This window comes from Thamnophis sirtalis, unplaced genomic scaffold (genome assembly GCF_051295495.1).
Source record: "Thamnophis sirtalis isolate CommonGarterSnake01/CBP01778 unplaced genomic scaffold, rThaSir2_p1.2 scaffold_14, whole genome shotgun sequence".
Lineage (NCBI taxonomy): Eukaryota > Metazoa > Chordata > Lepidosauria > Squamata > Natricidae > Thamnophis > Thamnophis sirtalis.
In genome coordinates this window covers 5,901,567-5,921,872 of record NW_028261394.1, presented here as the reverse complement: position 1 = coordinate 5,921,872, position 20,306 = coordinate 5,901,567, and the positions used below count along the sequence as shown (strand labels likewise).

Genomic DNA, 20,306 nt, shown 5'->3' with positions numbered 1-20,306 from the left:
AAAATTCTATTCTATTCTATTCTATGGTGTTATCTAGTTGGGTCAGGAGATGTCTGCAAGAAAACCACAAAGCTCAGAGACCACCAAGCAACCCCACGCTTCAACCCCGGGGTACAGCTATTCTCTTCTACCAATTACACTAGCATCTATTTTGCCCACCCTTCTCACGTGCATTGCAACTTTGAGTTTTCCTTCAAATCTGGCTTCCGTACCATAGTAAGTCAGAAAGTTATTGGGTGTGTATAGCCTATCCATCCCTTCACATAAAGCCAGCAAACCGATGCACTGATATTATAGCGCTGTGAACATAAATGCCTCTTTTAAAATAAAACAAAAGATGGTACAACAAATTTTGTGATAGCGGAATGGTGGTATGCATCGAAGTTGATTTTAAGTTATGGTCAACAAAATCCGATGCGAAGTCTTGTCCAACCCATCACAATTCCATGGACAACATTCCTCCAGGGCTTCCTGTCCTCTACCATCCTCTGGGGTCCATTTAATCTCACGCCAGCTGCTTCGGTGTCTCCATCCAGCCACCTCCTTCTCTGTCGTCCCCTTCTTCTTCTTCTGCCCTCCATCGTTCCCAGCATGAGGCTCTTCTCCAGGGAGTCCTTCCTTCTCATGAGGTGGCTAACTCTTTGAGTTTCCTCTTCAGGGTCTGGCCTTCTAAAGAGCAGTCAGGGTGGATCTCCTCCAGGCCTTCCTGTCCTCTCCCACCCCCAATTTAAGCTCACGCCGACTGCTTCGGTGACTCTGTCCAGCCACCTCCTTCTCTGCCGTCCCCTTCTTCTTCTTCTGCCCTCCATCGTTCCCAGCATGGGGCTCTTCTCCAGGGAGTCCTTCCTTCTCATCAGGTGGCCAAAGTCTTTGAGTTTCCTCTTCAGGATCTGGCCTTCTAAAGGGCAATCAGGGTTGATCTCCTCTAGGACTGACTGGTTGGATGGCCTTGCAGTCCTTCTTCTTCTGCCCTCCATCGTTCCCAGCATGAGGCTCTTCTCCACAGAGTCCTTCCTTCTCATTAGGTAGCCAAAGTCTTTGAGTTTCCTCTTCAGAATCTGGCCTTCTAAAGAGCAGTCAGGGTGGATCTCCTCTAGGACTGACCGGTTGGATGGCCTTGCAGTCCTTCTTCTTCTGCCCTCCATCCTTCCCAGCATGAGGCTCTTCTCCAGGGAGTCCTTCCTTCTCATCAGATGGCCAAAGTCTTTGAGTTTCCTCTTCAGGATCTGGCCTTCTCGAGAGCAGCCAGGGTTGATCTCCTCTAGGACTGACCGGTTGGATGGCCTTGCAGTCCAAGGGACTCAATGCAGGAGTCTTCTCCAGCACCAGAGTTCAAAGGCCTCCATTCTTTGGCGCTCAGCCTTCCTTATGGCCCAACCTTCCCAGCCATCCATTGCAACTTGGAAAACCACAGCCTTGACTAGACGCACTTTTGTTGGCAGGGTGATGTCTCTGCTTTTTAGTATGCTGTCTGGATTTGCCATAGTTTTCCTCCCCAGGAGCAAGCCTCTTTTAATTCCTTGGCTGCAGTCCCCATCTGACGTGATCTTGGAGCCCAGGAAAATAAAATCTGTCATCGCTACCTCCATTTCTTCCGATATTGATGTTTCTTTGATATGGACGATTGCTGTTTGTCCTAATCCTACTTACTCTGGTTATCCTCGAGGCCCTTGTGCCCATCTGCCGCCAGGAAAAACTTACACACCCTCCAGCTTGTCACTTTAAAATATTTTGCTTTGCTCTCTCTCTGACTCTCTTTCTTTTTCCCCTCGTTTGTTTGTTTTCCAAACACACCCTGGCCCTCTCCTGCGTCCATCCCAATGTGCAGGCATTTAAAAAAAAACAACCCTGTGTTCTATAAATCACGTGTTTTCTCACAATTCCCCCATCGTGTAAGCAATTCTCCTGAATGCATTCCTTGTTGTGTGCTGTTTTCCTTGAGGAAAAATTGTATACACAAAGCAGCCGTAGGAGTGCCTAATTGTTCGGAGAGGCAGAGTGAAATTCAGCGGGTGAGAGAACCGAAGAAAAATTCCGTTGTGGGTTGCATATTTGATGGGGAAAAGATGAATTAAGCCAGCCCGGATTGAAAATATAAATTAAATCTCTCCCCCCGCCCTCTTTTTTTTCCCCCTTTCTGTTTCTCTCTAACCAGGTTTCTGGTTGGGGGCAGCTGGGTGACTCTCTGATTTCTGCACCCCAACCTGGAGGTGATAATAGGGGGCAAAAGGACTCCCCAAATTAACGCGGCAAGGCTACATTTTGTATAGGGTTTTTTTGGGGGGAAAAAACTCTGCATAAATAAAAATTAAAAGTTAAAAGGGCCATGGTGGCTCAGTTAAGAGGCTGAGCTTGTCGATCAGAATAGTCGGCAGTTCGGTGGTTCGAATCCCTAGCACCGCGTAACGGAGTGAGCTCCTGTTACTTTTCCCAGCTTCTGCCAATCTAGCAGTTCGAAAGTATGTAAAAATGCAAGTAGAAAAATAGGAACCACCGTTGGTGAGAAGGTAACAGCGTTCTGTGCACCTTCGGCGTTGAGTCATGCCGGCCACATGACCACGGAGACGTCTTCGGACAGCGCTGGCTCTTTGGCTTTGAAATGGAGATGAGCACCACCCCCTAGAGTCGGGAACGACTAGCACATATGTGCGACGGGAACCTTTACGTTTAAATACAAGTTGCACCCATTTTAAGGGATGGATATAAATCAGTGATTCCCTCTTTGCCATTTTATGTCATCCGAGCATTTATTTTTCTCTTTCTCGTCCTTTCTTAGGCAAACGAGAGAGCAGGAAACCCCTCCTGACTTTTTTTATTTTTCCGACTACGAGAGACACAATGCTGAGATTGCAGCATTTCACCTGGACAGGTAAATGATGGGGAGGGGGGTAAAATGGGAGGGCGGGGGAGTGAGCTGAATTCAGTGTTTGGACGTTCTAACAGTTGAGTCAGTTTTTCAGTATTTTGCAACAGGATTGGGTAGGAGTTCAATCCTTTGTTTGTTTCTTCTTCTTCTTCTTCTTCTTCTTCTTCTTCTTCTTCTTCTTCTTCTTCTTCCTCCTCCTCCTCCTCCTCCACCTCCTCCTCCTCCTCCTCCTCCTCTTCTTCTTCTTCTTCTTCTTCTCCTCCTCCTCCTCCTCCTTCTCCTTCTCCTCCTCCTTTTACTCCTTCTCCTTCCTCCCTCCCTCCATCATTTCTGCTTCGTCGTCTTCTCCTCCTCTTCCTTCCTCCCTCCCTCCTTTGTTCTTCTTTTTTTCTCTTCTTCTCCTCCTTCTCCTTCTCCTCCTCCTTCTCCTTCTACTCCTCTTCCTCCCTCCCTCCTTCCTTTCTGTTTCTTCTTCTCCTCCTCCTCCTTCCTCCCTCCTTTCTCCTCCTACTCCTCCTCCGTCACCACTTTCTCCTCCTCCTCCATCAGAAAAGATCACATGGAAGTCCACAGTGAAGTAGCATTGATGATTATTTCTGATATACTTTCAAAGGTGGGCAGTTCCATAAAGTGAATATTAACACGGGAAAGATCTACTCTTGGCAAACAGCCCCCTAGGAATTGTCTATCTACAGCACTAAAAAGAGGACCTTTTCCCAAATTTGAAGGACTTAAGTGGTACATCCTGGGAGAGGTTCCCACCAGGCCATTTCTCAAGTTCCTTACGGCCCTGTTTGAATTCAAATCTCAATAAGTCCCAACAACCAAAAAGGCACAAGCCAGGTTTTAATCTTGACTAATCCAACCCGCCTTATTTTTTTGCATTATTTTTTGGCACATAATTATGAGGTCTAACTGACTAACCCATTATGATACTTGTATTTGTAGCCCATCCTGCAGAAGTTTCTGTCTTATGGGATTTATCGGATTAAAACCGTCTCTTCCTGTTTTCCTACCAGGATCCTGGATTTCCGCCGCGTCCCACCAGTTGCAGGCAGGCTGGTTAATATGACCAGAGAAATAAGGGATGTTACCCGCGACAAGAAACTATGGAGAACATTTTTTATCTCACCAGGTACGGGGAAGACTTCGTTAACCTCCTGGGCATCAAAATAGGTCCCAGGTGACGGGCAGCAATTAAAACACAGACCATGAATTATTGCACATATCAATGTTGAGGTCCACCGGAAAGGTTTTTAAAGGCTATCAGGGCCTTTCATGTGTCAGCCTTGTGATTCAGCCTCTCAGTTTCGCTCGGCAAAACGGAGGAATAATTTCCATCCAGGGGGAAGCCAGGGATAATAAGCCCTCCCCGAAAATGTTGCAACACAGCAGCATCCGTGGGGCGACCATGCTTGCTGGCTCTTGCACCTCAAAAAGAATAAGACCTCCCTGAAAATAAGGCCAAGGGCTTATTTCGGGGATCAAAAGAAAATAAGATCCTGTCTTATTTTGGGGGGAAACGCGGTAGCTAAAAGGCTTGATTGGCTGCCTCTCGTTGGCTGAAAGGAGAGAGCCAGCCTGATTGATGTGTTATGTGTTCAAAGCAGTGGTGGGATTCAGCCGGTTCGCACCTACTCGGGAGAACCAGTTGGTAACTTTCTAAGCAGTTCAGAGAACTGATTGTTGGAAGAAATCTCCTTTTATTTTTCCCACTTTGCAGGGCTAATCCTGTAAGGAAGGAAGGCAGGAAGGAAACATTCTGGTGTTGTTTCTAGCCTCATCTTTATTGCCCTCCTTACAGAAACTGCCTCTCCGGTTAACCCTTATTACATTGTAACAGCTAAGGCAGAGCGCCCATCGACTTGAGTGACCTTGAGTTGGCCACGCCCACCCAGTCACATGACCACCGAGCCACGCCTACCCAGATGGTCATTAGGACAGAGAACCGGTTGTTAAATTATTTGAATCCCACCACTGGTTCAAAGCCACTGAATTATATCAGCTTCCGGAGAGGGTGGAGATTTTAGACACCATCTTTTTGCCTCTGAAAATCCACCGTTGCTTTGGTGATGCTCCTCTGTCTTAGAAACCATTCCAGGTAGACCTTGGAGAGGGCGGTGAGGGTGTCCCATGAGGCTGGAATTGCCTGCTCCGTTTTAGTAGCAAGGCTGCCGCCTCGAATTTCTTGGCATGATATTCAGGAGACCAAGCTGAAAAATTCTCACGGTAAAGGCAGGAATTGGGGAAGCCTCTACCTAATTCTTGTTCCTCATCAAAACAAGAAAAAGTCCACTGGGAAAGGGACTTTTAAAATGGGTTTACATTTTTAAATAAGGGAGGGAGGAGGAAAAGAGGGAGAGCGTTAGGGAAGGGAGGGAGGGAGGGAGGAAAGAAGGAGAAGGGGAAAGAGAAAATAAAAATAAAAAAGGGGAAAGATGGAAAGAGAACAAGGAAGGAAAAATAAGAAAAGGGCAAGAGGAAGAAGAAATGAAGAGGGAAAGAAAAAGAAGGAAGGAAGGGAAGAAGGAAAAGAGGGAGTGAGGGAGGGAATAAAGGAAGGAAGCAAGGGATAGAGGAAAGAAGGAGAAGGGGAAAGAGGAAAGAAAAAGAAAAAGAGGGAAAGATGGGAAGAGAGCAAGGAAGGAAAAATAAGGAAAGGCCAAGAAGAAGAAGAAATGAAGAGGGGAAGAAAAAGAAGGAAGGAAGGAAATAAGGAAAAGAGGGAGTGAGTTAGGGAGGGAGGGAAGGGAAGGAGGGAGGAATGGGAGAGAGTTAGGGAGGGAAGAAAGGAAGGAAGTGAGGGAGGGAGGAAAGAAGGAAGGAAGGAGAAGGGGAAAGAGGAAAGAAAAAGATGGGATGATGGGAAGAGAGCAAGGAAGGAAAATAAGGAAAGGGGAAGGAAGAAGGAAGAAGGAAGAGGGGAAGAAAACGAAGGAAGGGAGGAAGGGAAGAAATCAGCAAGGAGAGGAGAAAAGAGGAAAGAAAAAGAAGGGAAGATGGGAAGAGAGCAAGGAAGGAAAATAAGGAAAGGGGAAGGAAGAAGGAAGAATGAAGAGGGGAAGAAAAAGAAGGAAGGGAGGGAGGGAAGAAATCAGGAAGGAGAAGGGGAAAGAGGAAGGAAAAAGAAGGGAAGATGGGAAGAGAGCAAGGAAGGAAAATAAGGAAAGGGGAAGAAAGAAGGAAGAGGGGAAGAAAAAGAAGGGAGGGAGGAAAGAAGGAAGGAAGGAGAAGGGGAAAGAAAGAGAAGGAAAGGGGAAGGAAGAAGAAAGAATGAAGAGGGAAAGAAAAGGGAGGGAGGGAGGGAGAAAGGAAGGAAAGAAGGAAGGAAAGAAGGAAAGAAGGAAAGAAGGAAGGAAGGAAGGAAGGAAGGAAGGAAGGAAGGAAGGAAGGAAGGAAGGAAGGAAGGAAAATATTGTACTCAAAGTGCAGCGAATGGAAATAGCTCAGTCATTTCTTTACATGCATTTTCTACACCTTGCTAGCTCTCCACTTTCCTTAAAGAATGGTGTTAGCACTCAGGTGGGAGAGAAACTTTAATAACTCCGGCTGTAATTTTCGAAAGAATCATTTGCCGAAATCAATGGGAGTTCTGGGGGCTTTTGTTCCCCTTGGCCAATCCCAGAGGTTTATGGATTTCCGCCCCTGTCGTTCCCTCTCCCTCCCCCCACCCCTACCCCCCACCTTCCGGGAAATTGACAATAGCAGCTTTGCTTCACTTACTTGAAAGAAGAAAGGGAGATCAGAATCTTTTCAGGGTTTTTTCCTCCCTTTTTAAAAGAACGTGCTCAGGATTATTTACATTCCCCAGGTTCCGACGTTGGGAAAGAAAGAATAGCGGCCAATTGTAAATTGTCCATATTGCAAAAAGAGAAAGAAATGATTGTTTCAAACGTTACAGAAACTCAACCTCAGACTAACAGGGAATTCTCAATTTACGACGGCGATCGGAACCGTCGTTTATCTTGCGAAGGGACTGTGAAGAGAGTTGTGTTCAATGTTACGCCTTTTTTTGGCGCGGTGGTTAAGGGAATCCCTGTGGTTGTTAAGGGAACCATGCAGCCGTTAAGTGAATCCAAGCTCCCCCTCCCCCCCCCCGTTGACTTTGCTTGTCGGAAGCTGGATGGGGAAGTTACAAACGGCGATCTCGTGACCCCCGTGGGCAGGGTTCATCATCTTCTTTTAATGAGCCCTTGCGGGATGAATCTGAATGGAGCTACCAGAGTGGCTGGATGCCCTCCCTGTTGCAAATGCAGAGTTTTGTAAAGCAGAGATATTCTCATTGTGCCCAGAAAGAAAAAAATATCTGCTTCTACCTAGGATTGAACTCACAGCCTTCTGATTGTGAGGCGAGAGCGCCACCTCTAGGCCACCGCACCATGACCCACACACACACACACACACACACACACACACACACACACACACACGGGACAGTGTAATTGCCGATAAATACACACCAGTTGCCAAGTGTCCCAAGTTTTGATCATGTGAGCGAGATGATACTCCAATAATGAAGTGAACTCAAACAATCAATGTAGGCATTTCAGCCAGTTATATTTGTATAAGACATGTAATAATACATTATTCCATTTAACAGGTTATAATATACAGTTTGGGTTGTTTTATTTGCCATTCCTTCCCCCTGTTGTAACAGTACTTTATTTCCCCTTTCTTTTCTCCCTCCCTCCCTTCTTTCTTCCTTCTCTCCTCCTCTCCCTCCCTTTTCTTCTTCCCTTGCCTCTCCCCTACTCTTCCTCTTCCCCTCTCTCCTTTTCTTTCTCTCTCTTCCACCTTCCTCTCCTTGCCTCTTCCTTCCTTCCCTCCTCTTCCTCTCGTTCCCTCCTCCTCCTCCTCTCTCCCTTTCTTTTTCTGCTGTTATAGGTGTCTCTTTCAAATCTCACTTTATGTTTTCTTCGGATGGTATTTCCGCAAACCCAAATGTAATTTAGTGCCATTCATGTCAGCCAGCTCTCAGCAAGTCACAAAATCATCCCGTAATCGAGCCCTGGAAATCCTATTTATTTATTTTCTTTCGTCAAAGCATGTACAGATAACACAGTGATGGCTAATCTTTTTGTCACCAAGGGTCTAAAGCATGTGTTCTGAATAAGGAGACAGTAGAATAGGGATGGTAGGCACACTGGTGCGCTTATGCACGCCCCATTTACGGACCTCTTAGGAATGGGGTGAGCTCCATGGTAGACAGTTTGAGGTTGGAGCTATGGGTGGTTTGAGGATGTAACAATAGCAATAGCAGTTAGACTTATATACCGCTTCATGGGGCTTTCAGCCCTCTCTAAGCGGTTTACAGAGTCAGCATATCACCCCCACAGTCTGGGTCCTCATTTTACCCACCTCGGAAGGATGGAAGGCTGAGTCAACCTTGAGCCGGTGAGATTAGAACTGCCGAACTGCAGCTTAGCAGTCAGCTGAAGTGGCTGCAGTACTGCACTCTAACCACTGCGCCACCTCGGCTCTTCAATGGAGTCAGGTGGAGCATTCCAGGCGTTGATCACTCTGTTGCTGAAGTCGTATTTTCTGCAATCGAGTTTGGAATGGTTTACTCTGAGTTTGTATCTATTGTATGCCCGTGTGTTATTGTGGTGGAAGCTGAAGTAGTCGTTGAGAGGTAGGATGTTGTAGCAGATAATTTTGTGTACTGCGCCAGTGGTGGGATTCAAATAATTTACCAACCAGTTCTCTGCCCCTAATGACCCGCTGGGTAGGCGGGGCTCGGTGGTCATGTGATCATGTGGACGTGGCCAAGTCAATGTCACTCAGGTCGATGGGCACTTCGCCTTAGTTGTTACAATGGTAATAAGGGTTAACCGGAGATGCAATTTCTGTAAGGAGGGCAATAAAGATTAGGCTAGAAATAACACCAGAATGCTTCCTTCCTGCCTTCCTTACAGGATTAGCCCTGTAAAATGGGGAAAAACAAAAGATTTCTTCCAACAACCGGTTCTCCGAACTGCTTAGAAAGTTACCAACCGGTTCTCCCGGATAGGCGCGAACCGGCTGAATCCCACCACTGGCCTGCGCTTAGGTCAAACCGGAGACGGTGCAGTTCTAAGTTGTCTAACCCCCAAATTTCAAGCCTGGTGGTATAACGGTCCCGTCGTTCAACCTTGAGCCACCAATATTCTCTTCCACCCCTGTCGGTTGTCCACCATGCTTCTCCTTCTTTCTGCAGCCAACAACATCTGCTTCTACGGGGAATGCTCCTACTACTGTTCGACGGAGCACGCCCTCTGTGGCAAGCCGGACCAGATTGAAGGATCCATGGCCGCCTTCTTGCCCGACTTGTCTTTAGCCAAACGGAAAACCTGGAGGAACCCGTGGCGACGTTCCTACCACAAGCGCAAGAAAGCCGAGTAAGTGTTGCGGTGAAGAGCCAGCCCGCTGCTTCTGCTACAGCCCCCATGCAGCAAGTTGTCAGTTCTCCATGGTTTGCCTGCAATTCCACCACCGCTGAGTAGCCATCGGTCTGCCAAATGCAGAAGAGACACAGTGAGAAGGCGAAGAGCAGACGCTGGGCTGAGATGTGTTGGCTTTATCTGGATGGCCCACTCCTTCATTTAACTCAGAGGGTGTGGCTGTCAAGTTTGTTCTGAAATCTAAAACCAAAATGCCACAACCTCCATGCAGCTGGATTAAAACTTTAGTACTAGTTAAGAATAAAATTATTTTTCACTTACCTTGCAGGTATTGGAGAAATAATATTTTCCCCCACATTTTTTTCCTGGCATTCATTCATTCATTGTTTCAAGGATAGGATAGGATAGGATAGGATAGGATAGGATAGGATAGGATAGGATAGGATAGGATAGGATAGGATAGGACAGGACAGGACAGGACAGGACAGGACAGGACAAGACAATAAGAATGGAATGAATTAAATTAGAATTAAAATTATTAGAATTAGTATTATTAGAATTAGATTAGTAATAGTAGAATTAGAATTAGTAGAATTAGTAGAATTATTAGAATAAGATAGAATTATTAGAATTATTAGAATTAGAATTATTAGCATTAGATTAGAATTATTAGAATTTAATAGATTTAGAATTATTAGAATTTAATAGATTTAGAATTATTAGAATTTAATAGATTTAGAATTATTAGAATTAGATTAAAATTATTAGAATGGGAATTATTAGAATTAGTAGAATTAGTAGAATAAGATTAGAATTATTAGAATTAGAATTATTAGAATTAGGATGATTAGAATTAGAATTATTAGAATTATGAGAATAAGATTAGAATTATTAGAAATAGTAGAATAAGATTAGAATTATTAGAATTAGATTAGAATTATTAGAATTAGATTAGAATTATTAGAATTAGATTAGAATTATTAGAATTAGATTAGAATTATTAGAATTAGATTAGAATTATTAGAATTAGATTAGAATTATTAGAATTAGAATTATTAGAATTAGGATGATTAGAATTAGAATTATTAGAATTATGAGAATAAGATTAGAATTATTAGAAATAGTAGAATAAGATTAGAATTATTATAATTAGATTAGAATTATTATAATTAGATTAGAATTATTATAATTAGATTAGAATTATTAGAATTAGATTAGAATTATTAGAATTAGATTAGAATTATTAGAATTTAATAGATTTAGAATTATTAGAATTTAATAGATTTAGAATTATTAGAATTTAATAGATTTAGAATTATTAGAATTTAATAGATTTAGAATTATTAGAATTTAATAGATTTAGAATTATTAGAATTAGATTAAACTTATTAGAATTAAGATTATTAGAATTAGAATTATTAGATTAGAATTATTAAAATTAGACTTAATAAAAGAAGAGGACCTTGGAGACAAGTCCAGGGAGCGGGATAGGAATACAGAGTTTGTTCTGAACCCTTTCAAGCTACTCTTATTCATATCAAGGCTTTGGGGGAAAAAAATTTCTAGAACAGGGGTGTCAAACTCAAGGCTCGGGGGCCAAATCAGCCCACGGGGTGCTTAGATCTGGCCCGTGGGGGCCGCCCTGCAAACAGCGAAAGACTGGCCCGCAGTGCCTCTGCCAGTGAAAACGGAGCTCAGGAGGAACACATGTGTCCCTCCTGAACTCCATTTTCACTAGCAGAGGGTTGCAGGAGACTGTCGCAGCAGAAAACGGAGCTCGGGAGCCCATTTTCACACCCAGAGCACTTGGGCCACCACAGGCATCTCCAACACAAGTGATGTCAAGCTGGCCATGCCTATCCTGTCCCCCCCCCCAGGTCAAACACAATCCTGATGTGGCCCTCCATGAAATCAAGTTTGACCCCCCTGTTCTAGAAGATCATAAGCAGGTGGAGGATCGTATCTTTAAAATATAGATGTGCGTATTTCCCCGGTTAAACTCACACCCACCTACTCAATCCTTGCGGACATCCAAATATGGGAGCATTGTTGGTGACTAAACTCCCCAATCTGTATTATTTTTCTTCCCATCCAGGTGGGAAGTTGATCCGGAATACTGCGAAGAGGTTAAACAAACGCCACCTTACGACCGGGGAACAAGGATCTTGGATATAATGGACATGACTATATTTGATTTTCTGATGGGTATGTTTGTCGTCTTTGGAAATGGAGTAGCACTCTTTGAATTTGGGCAGATAATTATTAGTAGTAGAATGTGTATCATTTGTAGATATTTTTTTTAGCTAGTTGTTAAATAACAAGTAAGCATGCCAACCATATACCAAAGCATGTCCCTCGATATTCAATATTCTATCATTGGTTAAATGGGTCCAGTCACTAATTGCAGATAATGCCACTGCATCATAATATAATTTTAAGTTAGGTAATTTTAATCCTCCTCTTTCACGTACATCTTGCATTATTTTCATCTTTACCCTCGGCTTCTTTCCTGCCCATACAAATTTGTTGATACCCTTCTGCCATTCTAAAAGATTCACATCTCTTTTAAGTATTGGTAACATTTGAAAAAGAAATAAAAATTTTGGTAAGATGTTCATTTTCACTGCCGCTATCCTACCCAGCAAAGATAAATGCAATTTCTCCCACCTTTTCACCTCCGTCTGTATACTATGCCAAAGTAGTTCATAATTATGCTTAGATAATTTCCCATTTGAAGTTAAAATATTAACTCCAAGATATTTGACTTTTTTAACTACCTCACATCCTAATATCACTCTTAATTCTTCCTTTTGTTTAGTATTCATATTTATAGCTAATATTTTAGTTTTTCCTAAATTTATTTTAAAGCCAGAGATATTTTTTTTAGCTAGTTGTTTAGGCTTCTTTTGCCATGACGCACAATTAAGGACTTTCTTCGGTGACGCGAATAGCAGAATATCAGAGCTGGAAGGACCTTGGAGGTCTTCTAGTCCAGCCCCCTGCTCTAAGAAGGAGACCCTGCACCATTTGAGACCAATGGTTGTCCAATCTCTTCTTAAGAACCTCTGGTGTTGGAGAACCCACAAATTCTGAAGGCTTCAACTGATCAATTCTTCTGTCAGGCAATTTCTAGGTTGATTTTGATCATGGGATGAAGGATCATAAGACAATCCTGTTTTTTTCTTGAAAGGCATTGGACAGCCAGAATGGTATAGGATCTTCTGTCTTCTGACCTAGGGTGCCCGAAGTCCTCGTCCCGATAAACCCCTTTTATTTAATTTACAGTGAATTCCTCTCCAGCAAAGTCTTTCCTCTCCCACAGGATATTTCACATCTACTGACTTTTATCAGGCTTGGAGAGTGGCCAGGCCGATATCTTTCAGACGCCGCAATATTTGGCAAGAATGCAGGAGTGAAGTAATTGTCTCCTGCAAACTCCACTCCCCTTTCGATATCTGCAAAACTTGGCCAGGAGTCTCGGAGAGTCACGAACCAATGAAGCGAACTAATGGTCTCCTGCAAACTCCACTCCCCTTTGGCTCCTCTTTAATTTCCTCTGGGAGGGGCCATTCATCCTCCACCTGTGGCCTTAACTCCCAAGTCGACCCCTGTTCTTTAGCTGTTCCCTTCACCTGACAAATCTGCACATGCACACACTGGGAACAGGCTCAAGCTGTTCTTCTGCCTCACTGATGTCTGACACTGAAGGCAGCTGATAACTGTCGGATGGCTCTGGCCCCCTCTCTGCCTCCAACACAGAGCCCTCATCATAGCCTTCCCCAGCCTCCCGGACTGGTCCATGTTCCTCCCCAGCCTCCTCACTGTCCGAATCTGCTGCCAGCTCCTCTGGCCACTGGTGGGTCACAACATCCTGCTTGAGAAGAGGTTCGACTAGAAGACCTCCAGGATTCCTTCCAAACCTATGGTTCCCTGTTTTGAGTTTGTAATGTTATAATTTGCTTAAGATGTCCAATATAACGTTCTGCTAAACATCTTTTTTTCTTTTTCTTTTGTTATTTTTCCTCCCTTTTACAGGTAATATGGATCGACACCATTACGAGACCTTTGAGAAGTTTGGAAATAATACTTTTATTATCCACTTAGACAACGGAAGAGGGTAATTATGGGGGAGCTGGGGTGGGGTTGGTACTTAAATCTCCCCTGTTTATTCTGGCTTCACCACTTTTCTTTTGCCTGAAAAAAAGATGTTAAGTATGCCCACACGTCACTCTACCAGGACACTGGTTTTTCTAGCTCAGAGATCGGCAATCTACGCAGGTTCACTTCATTTCGCGACCCCAGTTGAGAGCAGCAACTCAGTCATTAAGTGAAACAATGGCTAAGGGAAACCATGAAAAGTAAAGTTCTACATTGAGGCAAGAAAAATGAAATGCATACGTACAGTATAGGTGGTACCTCGCTCAATAGTAGCAACTGTGAGAAGGATCTTGGAGTCCTAGTGGACAACCACTTAAATAGGAGCCAGCCGCGTGCAGCAGCTGCCAAAAAAGCCAACATAGTTCTAGGCTGCATCAACAGAGGGATAGAATCAAGATCACGTGAAGTGTTAATACCACTTTATAAGGCCTTGGTAAGGCCGCACTTGGAATACGGCATCCAGTTTTGGTCACCACGAAGTAAAAAGGATGTGGAGACTCTAGAAAGAGTGCAGAGAAGAACAACAAAGATGATTAGGGGACTGGAGACTAAAACATATGAAGAACAGTTGCAGGAACTGGGTATGTCTAGTTTAATGAAAAGAAGGACCAGGGGAGACATGATACCAGTCTTCCAATATCTCAGGGGTTGCCACAAAGAAGAGGGAGTCAAGCTATTCTCCAAGGCACCTGAGGGCAGGACAAGAAGCAATGGGTGGAAACTAATCAAGGAGAGAAGCAACTTTTAGAACTAGGGAGAAATTTCCTGACAGTGAGGACAATGAATCAGTGGAACAGAAATTGCCTCCAGAAGTTGTGAATGTCCCAACATTGGAAGTCTTTAAGAAGATGTTGGATATCCATTTGTCTGAAGTGGTGTAGGGTTTCCTACCTAAGCAGGGGGTTGGACTAGAAGACCTCCAAGGTCCCTTCCAACTTTGTTATTCTGTCCTATGGCTGTGCTTATGATCGCAGTTCGACTTTCCGTTGCTTTATAGACCGATGTGAAGGTAGCCAAGGAAAAGAAATAATGTTTTCTTTGAAGACCTGTGGTGGGGATTAGGAGGCCTGCCCACGTTTCCTGCAAAACACGGCTTTGGCTCCAGAACTGAAGTTTAGCCCATGGCTAAACTCATTGCATTAAAAGAGTGCATTCATTTTCTGCCCTGACTTCTCGCCAAGAATTTGAGGCCGAAAGTGTATTTCTAGTGAATGCTTCTTGTGTTCTTCTTTCCTGCAGGTTTGGGAAATATTCTCACGATGAACTGTCTATCTTGGTGCCTTTAAATCAGTGTTGCCGGTATGTTTGGCATTTTTCTTCTTCTTCTTCTTCTTCTTCTTCTTCTTCTTCTTCTTCTTCTTCTTCTTCTTCTTCTTCTTCTTCTTCTTCTTCTTCTTCTTCTCTTCATTGGGGATCAATCTGGGGAGGATTTGGGGGGCTGTAAACACATGTAAACACAGAGTCCTTTACTTAGGACCACAACTATTTGCATTACAATGGCATCGGATGAATGGTGGTTGCCTTAATCAGTCCTTAATGTTCAGGGTGTCTAAACACCCCATCTATCAATCAACATTAGTGATTGATAGATGATAGATAGGAGAGAGAGAAGTGAGAGATGATGGATAGATAGATAGATGATTAGAGAAAGAGGGAAGAAAAGAGAGATAGACAGAGAGACACCCCGACCAATATTAAAGCATGTACCAGTGGCCTCCCAGGTGATAAAGTAGAAAACCATCCACAAAGCTTAATGATGCTGCCTTTCAGAGAGGCAAGCCAAGGGCTCAATGGGGTGAATTTTCTAAGGGGCTTCTCACCCAAGGCGTTCTCGAGAAGACGATACAGAGCCCAGCAAGTGAGATATTGAGATAGGTAAGTAGGCAGGTAGGTAGGTAGGTAGGTAGATGGTGATAGATAGATAGATAGATAGATAGATAGATAGATAGATAGATAGATAGATAGATAGATAGTAAGTGGATAGGATAGGATAGGATAGGATAGGATAGGATAGGATAGGATAGGATAGGATAGGGATAGATAGATAGATAGATAGATAGATAGATAGATAGATAGATAGATAGATAGATAGATGATAGATAATAGATAGGTAATTAGATAGTAAATAGAATAGAATACAATAAATAGATAAATAGATAGATGATGGATGGATGGATGGATGGATGGATGGATGGATGGATGGATGGATGGATAGAGAGAGAGAGAGATAAAGAGAGATTCAAAGAAAGAGAAAGAGAGAGAAAGAGATGAGATATGAGAGAGAGAGATAATAGATAGATAGATAGATAGATAGATGATAGATAGATAGATAGATAGATAGATAGATATAGATAGATAGATAGATAGATAGATAGATAGATAGATAGATAGATAGATATGGATGGAGAGAGAGAGATAAAGAGAGATTCAAAGAAAGAGAAAGAAACAGAAAGAGATGAGAGATGAGAGAGAGAGATAATGGATGGATAGATAGGTAGGTAGGTAGGTAGGTAGGTAGGTAGGTAGGTAGATAGATAGATAGATAGATAGATAGATAGATAGATAGATAGATAGATAGATAGATAGATAGATAGATATGAATGGAGAGAGAGAGAGATAAAGAGAGATTCAAAGAAAGAGAAAGAGAGAGAAAGATGAGAGAGAGAGAGATGATGAATGGATGGATGGATGGATGGATGGACGGACGGACAGACAGACAGACAGACAGAGATAGATAGATATGGATGGAGAGAGAGAGATGGATATATAATAGATAGCTAGATGGCAGATAGACAGACAGACAGAAATATTTTCTGTATGGGTAAAGCTAGCTGTTTAGTGTTGAATCAAGGAAGCCCATGTAGTTGGAATCCCGAGTGAGTCCTTCCAGAGACCAGTTCTACTAAACACAGTTTAAAAAGAAAAACACCATAGCCCAAGTATGCTCCACCTCTTACCTTCCAACTCCTTCTTCCTCCTAGAATACGGAAGTCCACCTACCTGCGTTTACAGCTCCTGGCCAAAGAGGAGTACAAACTGAGCCAGCTGATGGAAGAATCTTTGCTGGAGGACAAAATCGCCCCCATCTTGTACCAATTGCACCTCGAAGCCATGGACCGGAGGCTCCGGATAGTCCTGAAGGCCATCAGGGACTGTATAGAGAAAGGAAGTTACAACAAGGTGGTGGAGAATGACTTTGCCTCCCCGAGGAGCACCGTCACGACCGAGAGGTAGTGACAACGGACACGCCGTCCTTCAACGCCGCTGAAGAAAGATCAACACGTCGACCAAGCCACCCAACCCAACAGTCTCGCAAAAGACTGTGCGTAGGCCAACGTTTGAATTCAGTGAATTCAGGAATCGCTCTTCTAATTGTTCTCCAAGTAGCTAAGGCGTAGACTCTGCAACAGATATTAAGACTGAGAGTAACAGGTAGCTCTGCCGTCAACTGTCCTCGGGGCAATCCACGTGTTCTCCGTGGGCACGGTCTCCCACCTGCCGTGTTTTTGTTCCCCATCCAGCCTCACTTGACTTAGGTTCTAAATTATTCTCCATCATCAGCGAGGGCTTTGGAGTCCACCTGTGGGCGGAGCTTCTGGCAAGCCCCACCTCCCCCCACCCCCGTGCTTTCATTTCTCCAAGCGGCCAGTGATTTCACAGCCCCCTCTTCTTTCTCCTTCCTGATCCTTAAGCACAAGTGGCAACACCACCAACACCCCTGCACATATAGACACACTCCCGCTGGGAAGACCCAGTAGGAAATGCTATCACGTCCTCCAAATATCCTGGAGCCGACTTCATCTGCAGGACAAGGAACTCCCTTGTCCTCGTCGCAGTTTTCCCAATAGAATTAGGAGAAAATAAATAAACATGGAAGATTGGGACACGGGACCTTCTCACTGGCTGGAGCGACCATCCCGTTCCTTCCCTACTTTTTTCCTTTGTACAGAAAGCTGGTCTTTATTTAATATTTTGTATTTATCGGACGCGGTGGCTGGCTCAGCGGCTAAGATGCTGAGCTCGTCGATCAGAAAGGTCGGCCGTTTGGCGGTTCGAATCCCTAGCGCCGCGTGACGGAGTGAGCTCCCGTGACTTGTCCCGTGACTTCTGCCAATCTAGCAGTTCGAAAGCAGATTAAAAAATGCAGGTAGAAAAATAGGGACCACCTTTGGTGGGAAGGGAACAGCGTTCCGTGCGCCTTCGGTGTCTAGTCATGCCGGCCAATTGACCACGGAGACGTCTTCGAACAGCGCTGGCTCTTCGGCTTTGAAACGGAGATGAGCACCGCCCCCTAGAGTCGGGAGCGACTAGCACATCTGTGCAAGGAGAACCTTCACATTTTTACCTATTTATAGAGGAGACGGTCGTGTTGTGTTGTTCTTTTTTTTTAATAAACGGAAAATGCTACTTTTGGATGAGGAAGGGACTCACTGATTGTCTACCACCCTCAAGGTGGTCCCCAAGAGGATTCCCAAAGAAGAGAAGTTCCCATCTCTGGTCGCTGCTCGAAGCTATCCTAGATATGAATCTGGGTTTGTGGGTGTTCGGGCTAGCGAAAGGGGTGAATGGGTTAGGAATTTTGGAAGCGGTGCACACCAGAAGAACTTCAGCTATAAATATTCTCCCTAACAAAGGGAGAGAAGGAAGGGTCAGGAATGGAGAAGGCCACGCTACAGACGTTGCCTTCAACATGGGCGTGAAACCTTACTTCCTTGGGTCTACTTTCAAGATGTGGCCCACCTTTTCTCGTGCTCCTTCATGGCTGCCCATGGTCTCCCACTTGCTCCCCAGCATCTCCAAGACTGGGCCAGCTATAGCCAAGCCAAATAGACTCCAGAAAGGACCACCATCTGCAGAGGTGCAGCAAGCGGGACAATCGATGCATCGGCGAGAATACTTGAATGCGGTTTGACAGAGTGATGTTTAAAAAACAAAAAAATAAGAAACCACCACAGATAAATGGTACTATTTATCCCTCTGAAAGTAACAGCTCTTCCTTCTCTTTCTGGACTGTTGAAGCTGAGCTGCTGCCTTTGTTTTTTCTCAATTCTGCTTTTGATAGTTTTCTTTTATGTAAATATATACATATCCGAGTTTAAAAAAAAAAAGACACAGATTAAAGGGGAAAAGAAACCAAGAAGCTGCTTTCAGCGGCAGTAGAATTTTATGGCTTCCTCCTTTCCTTCCTCCCTCCATCCCTCTCTCCTTCCCTCCCTCTTGCCTCCTTTCATACATCTCCTTCCTTCCTCCCTCCCACTCTCCATCCTCCTTCCTTCCTTTCCTTCCTCTCTATCTCCTTCCCTCCTGCCTCCTTCCTTTCTCCCTCTCATTCTCCATACTTCCTTCCTTTCTTCCTTCATTCCCTTCCAACCTTCCCTCCACCCTACCTTCTTCCCTCTTCCCTCCTTCTGTCTCCTTCCTTTCTCCCCCATCCTCCTTCCTTCCTTTCTTTCCTCCCTATCTCCTTCCCTCCTGCCTCCTTCCTTTCTCCCTCCCACTCTCCATCCTCCTTCCTTCCCTTCCTCCCTATCTCCTTCCCCCCTGCCTCCTTCCTTTCTCCCTCCCAGTCTCCATCCTTCCTTCCTTTCTTCCTTCATTCCCTTCCAACCTTCCCTCCCCCCAAAAAACTTCTTCCCTCCTGCCTCCTTCTGTCTCCTTCCTTTCTCCTTCCCACGCTCCATCCTCTCTCCTCACTCCCTCCTTCCATTCTGTCTCCTTTCTCCTTTCCTTCTTTCTCCCTCCCACCTTCCCTCACTCTTTTCCTTCCATCCTCACTCCTCCCTTCCTTCTTCTTCCTCCCTCCTTTCTTTCTTTCTTTCTTTCTCTCTTTCTCCCTTTCTTCCTTTTTCCTCCTCTCCGTGGATTTGTTTGCAGTGTGGTCCCAGTGCAATAAAGATATGGCAAATATGTGGCCTCCGTGATTCCGTGATTCCACTCATCCCAACAGGAAAAAAAAATGCACTAGCTCAAGGCTGTTTATCTCCCTCTTTTTAAAAAAAATATTTTTCTGAAACACGAGTTTGAGCGTGTTCCACCTTGACCTGCCTAAACCTGCCCCAGAAGGAGACTCTTAAGTCACATTAATTCACCCAGGTGCCTCCGGCTTCTACAGACAACATTTTCCACGTTGCCTCTCAAACTACAGAAATTCTCTCTTTCGCTCTGCCTGATCAGATTTGTCCCTTGTTCTTCTTTCCTTTGTCTCTCGTTTTGGCCAGCTTCACGTGACAATTGATCCCTCTTTCACCCCCTCCTATTCTTTCCCAGGGCTGAAGCCTCTACAACTTAATTTCTCACGGTATTGTTCATACATCTTGTTAGGTAAGCTCCCTGTTGGGAGAGCGAGTATGTTCAGCGAAGCGTTGTGAGAGTTGTGTTGGAGAACACACAAACCAGCATACAGAGACACTGCAGTTTAAATAGGCTTTTACTTTCGTGGAAATAGAGGTATTTGAGTATTTGAGTCCATCAAAAAGTCCAAGTCATACACGGATAAGACAGTCAGCCATCAATGTCTTTCAGTTAAGGGATAATCCAAATAACATAGTCCAGTATCATATAATCAGTTCAGTACTCAAAGTTTGCTAGCAGTTGCAAAACTTACAATAGCTCACAGCACTTTCTAACAGCCAGCTTCCAAAACACTCAGATCAGATCAGCCCAGCATCTAACAAACAGAGAACTAACAGTCATTCTGGCTCCCTCTAATGGCCGATTGAGGAAAACAGCAACCAATCACATTTCACAGTATGATTTAAAGAAACAGCATTGTTACCTGATTTATATATTACCAACCCAACCGTTAGAATTATATTCCTAACACATCTGAACAAGGCACCATGGGTGTCAAACTCGATTTCATTAAGGGGCGTATCAGGTTTGTGTTTAACCTCTGGCGGGTG

At 44.2% G+C, this 20,306-nt stretch overlaps 1 protein-coding gene across 1 annotated transcript in view; it reads left to right on the top strand.

The window, feature by feature from the left end:
* The window catches only part of FAM20C (FAM20C golgi associated secretory pathway kinase), a 77,294-nt gene extending 60,266 nt beyond the window's left edge, over positions 1 to 17,028 (top strand). Inside the window, exons 4-10 of the mRNA XM_087701739.1 lie at positions 2,777 to 2,869; positions 3,886 to 4,001; positions 9,063 to 9,243; positions 11,342 to 11,451; positions 13,282 to 13,363; positions 14,644 to 14,703; positions 16,386 to 17,028. Coding sequence (XP_087557865.1) covers positions 2,777 to 2,869; positions 3,886 to 4,001; positions 9,063 to 9,243; positions 11,342 to 11,451; positions 13,282 to 13,363; positions 14,644 to 14,703; positions 16,386 to 16,638 — 895 coding nt within the window. The 3' untranslated portion in view covers positions 16,639 to 17,028. The remainder of the gene's footprint in view (positions 1 to 2,776; positions 2,870 to 3,885; positions 4,002 to 9,062; positions 9,244 to 11,341; positions 11,452 to 13,281; positions 13,364 to 14,643; positions 14,704 to 16,385) is intronic.
* The last annotated feature ends 3,278 nt before the right edge of the window (positions 17,029 to 20,306 follow it).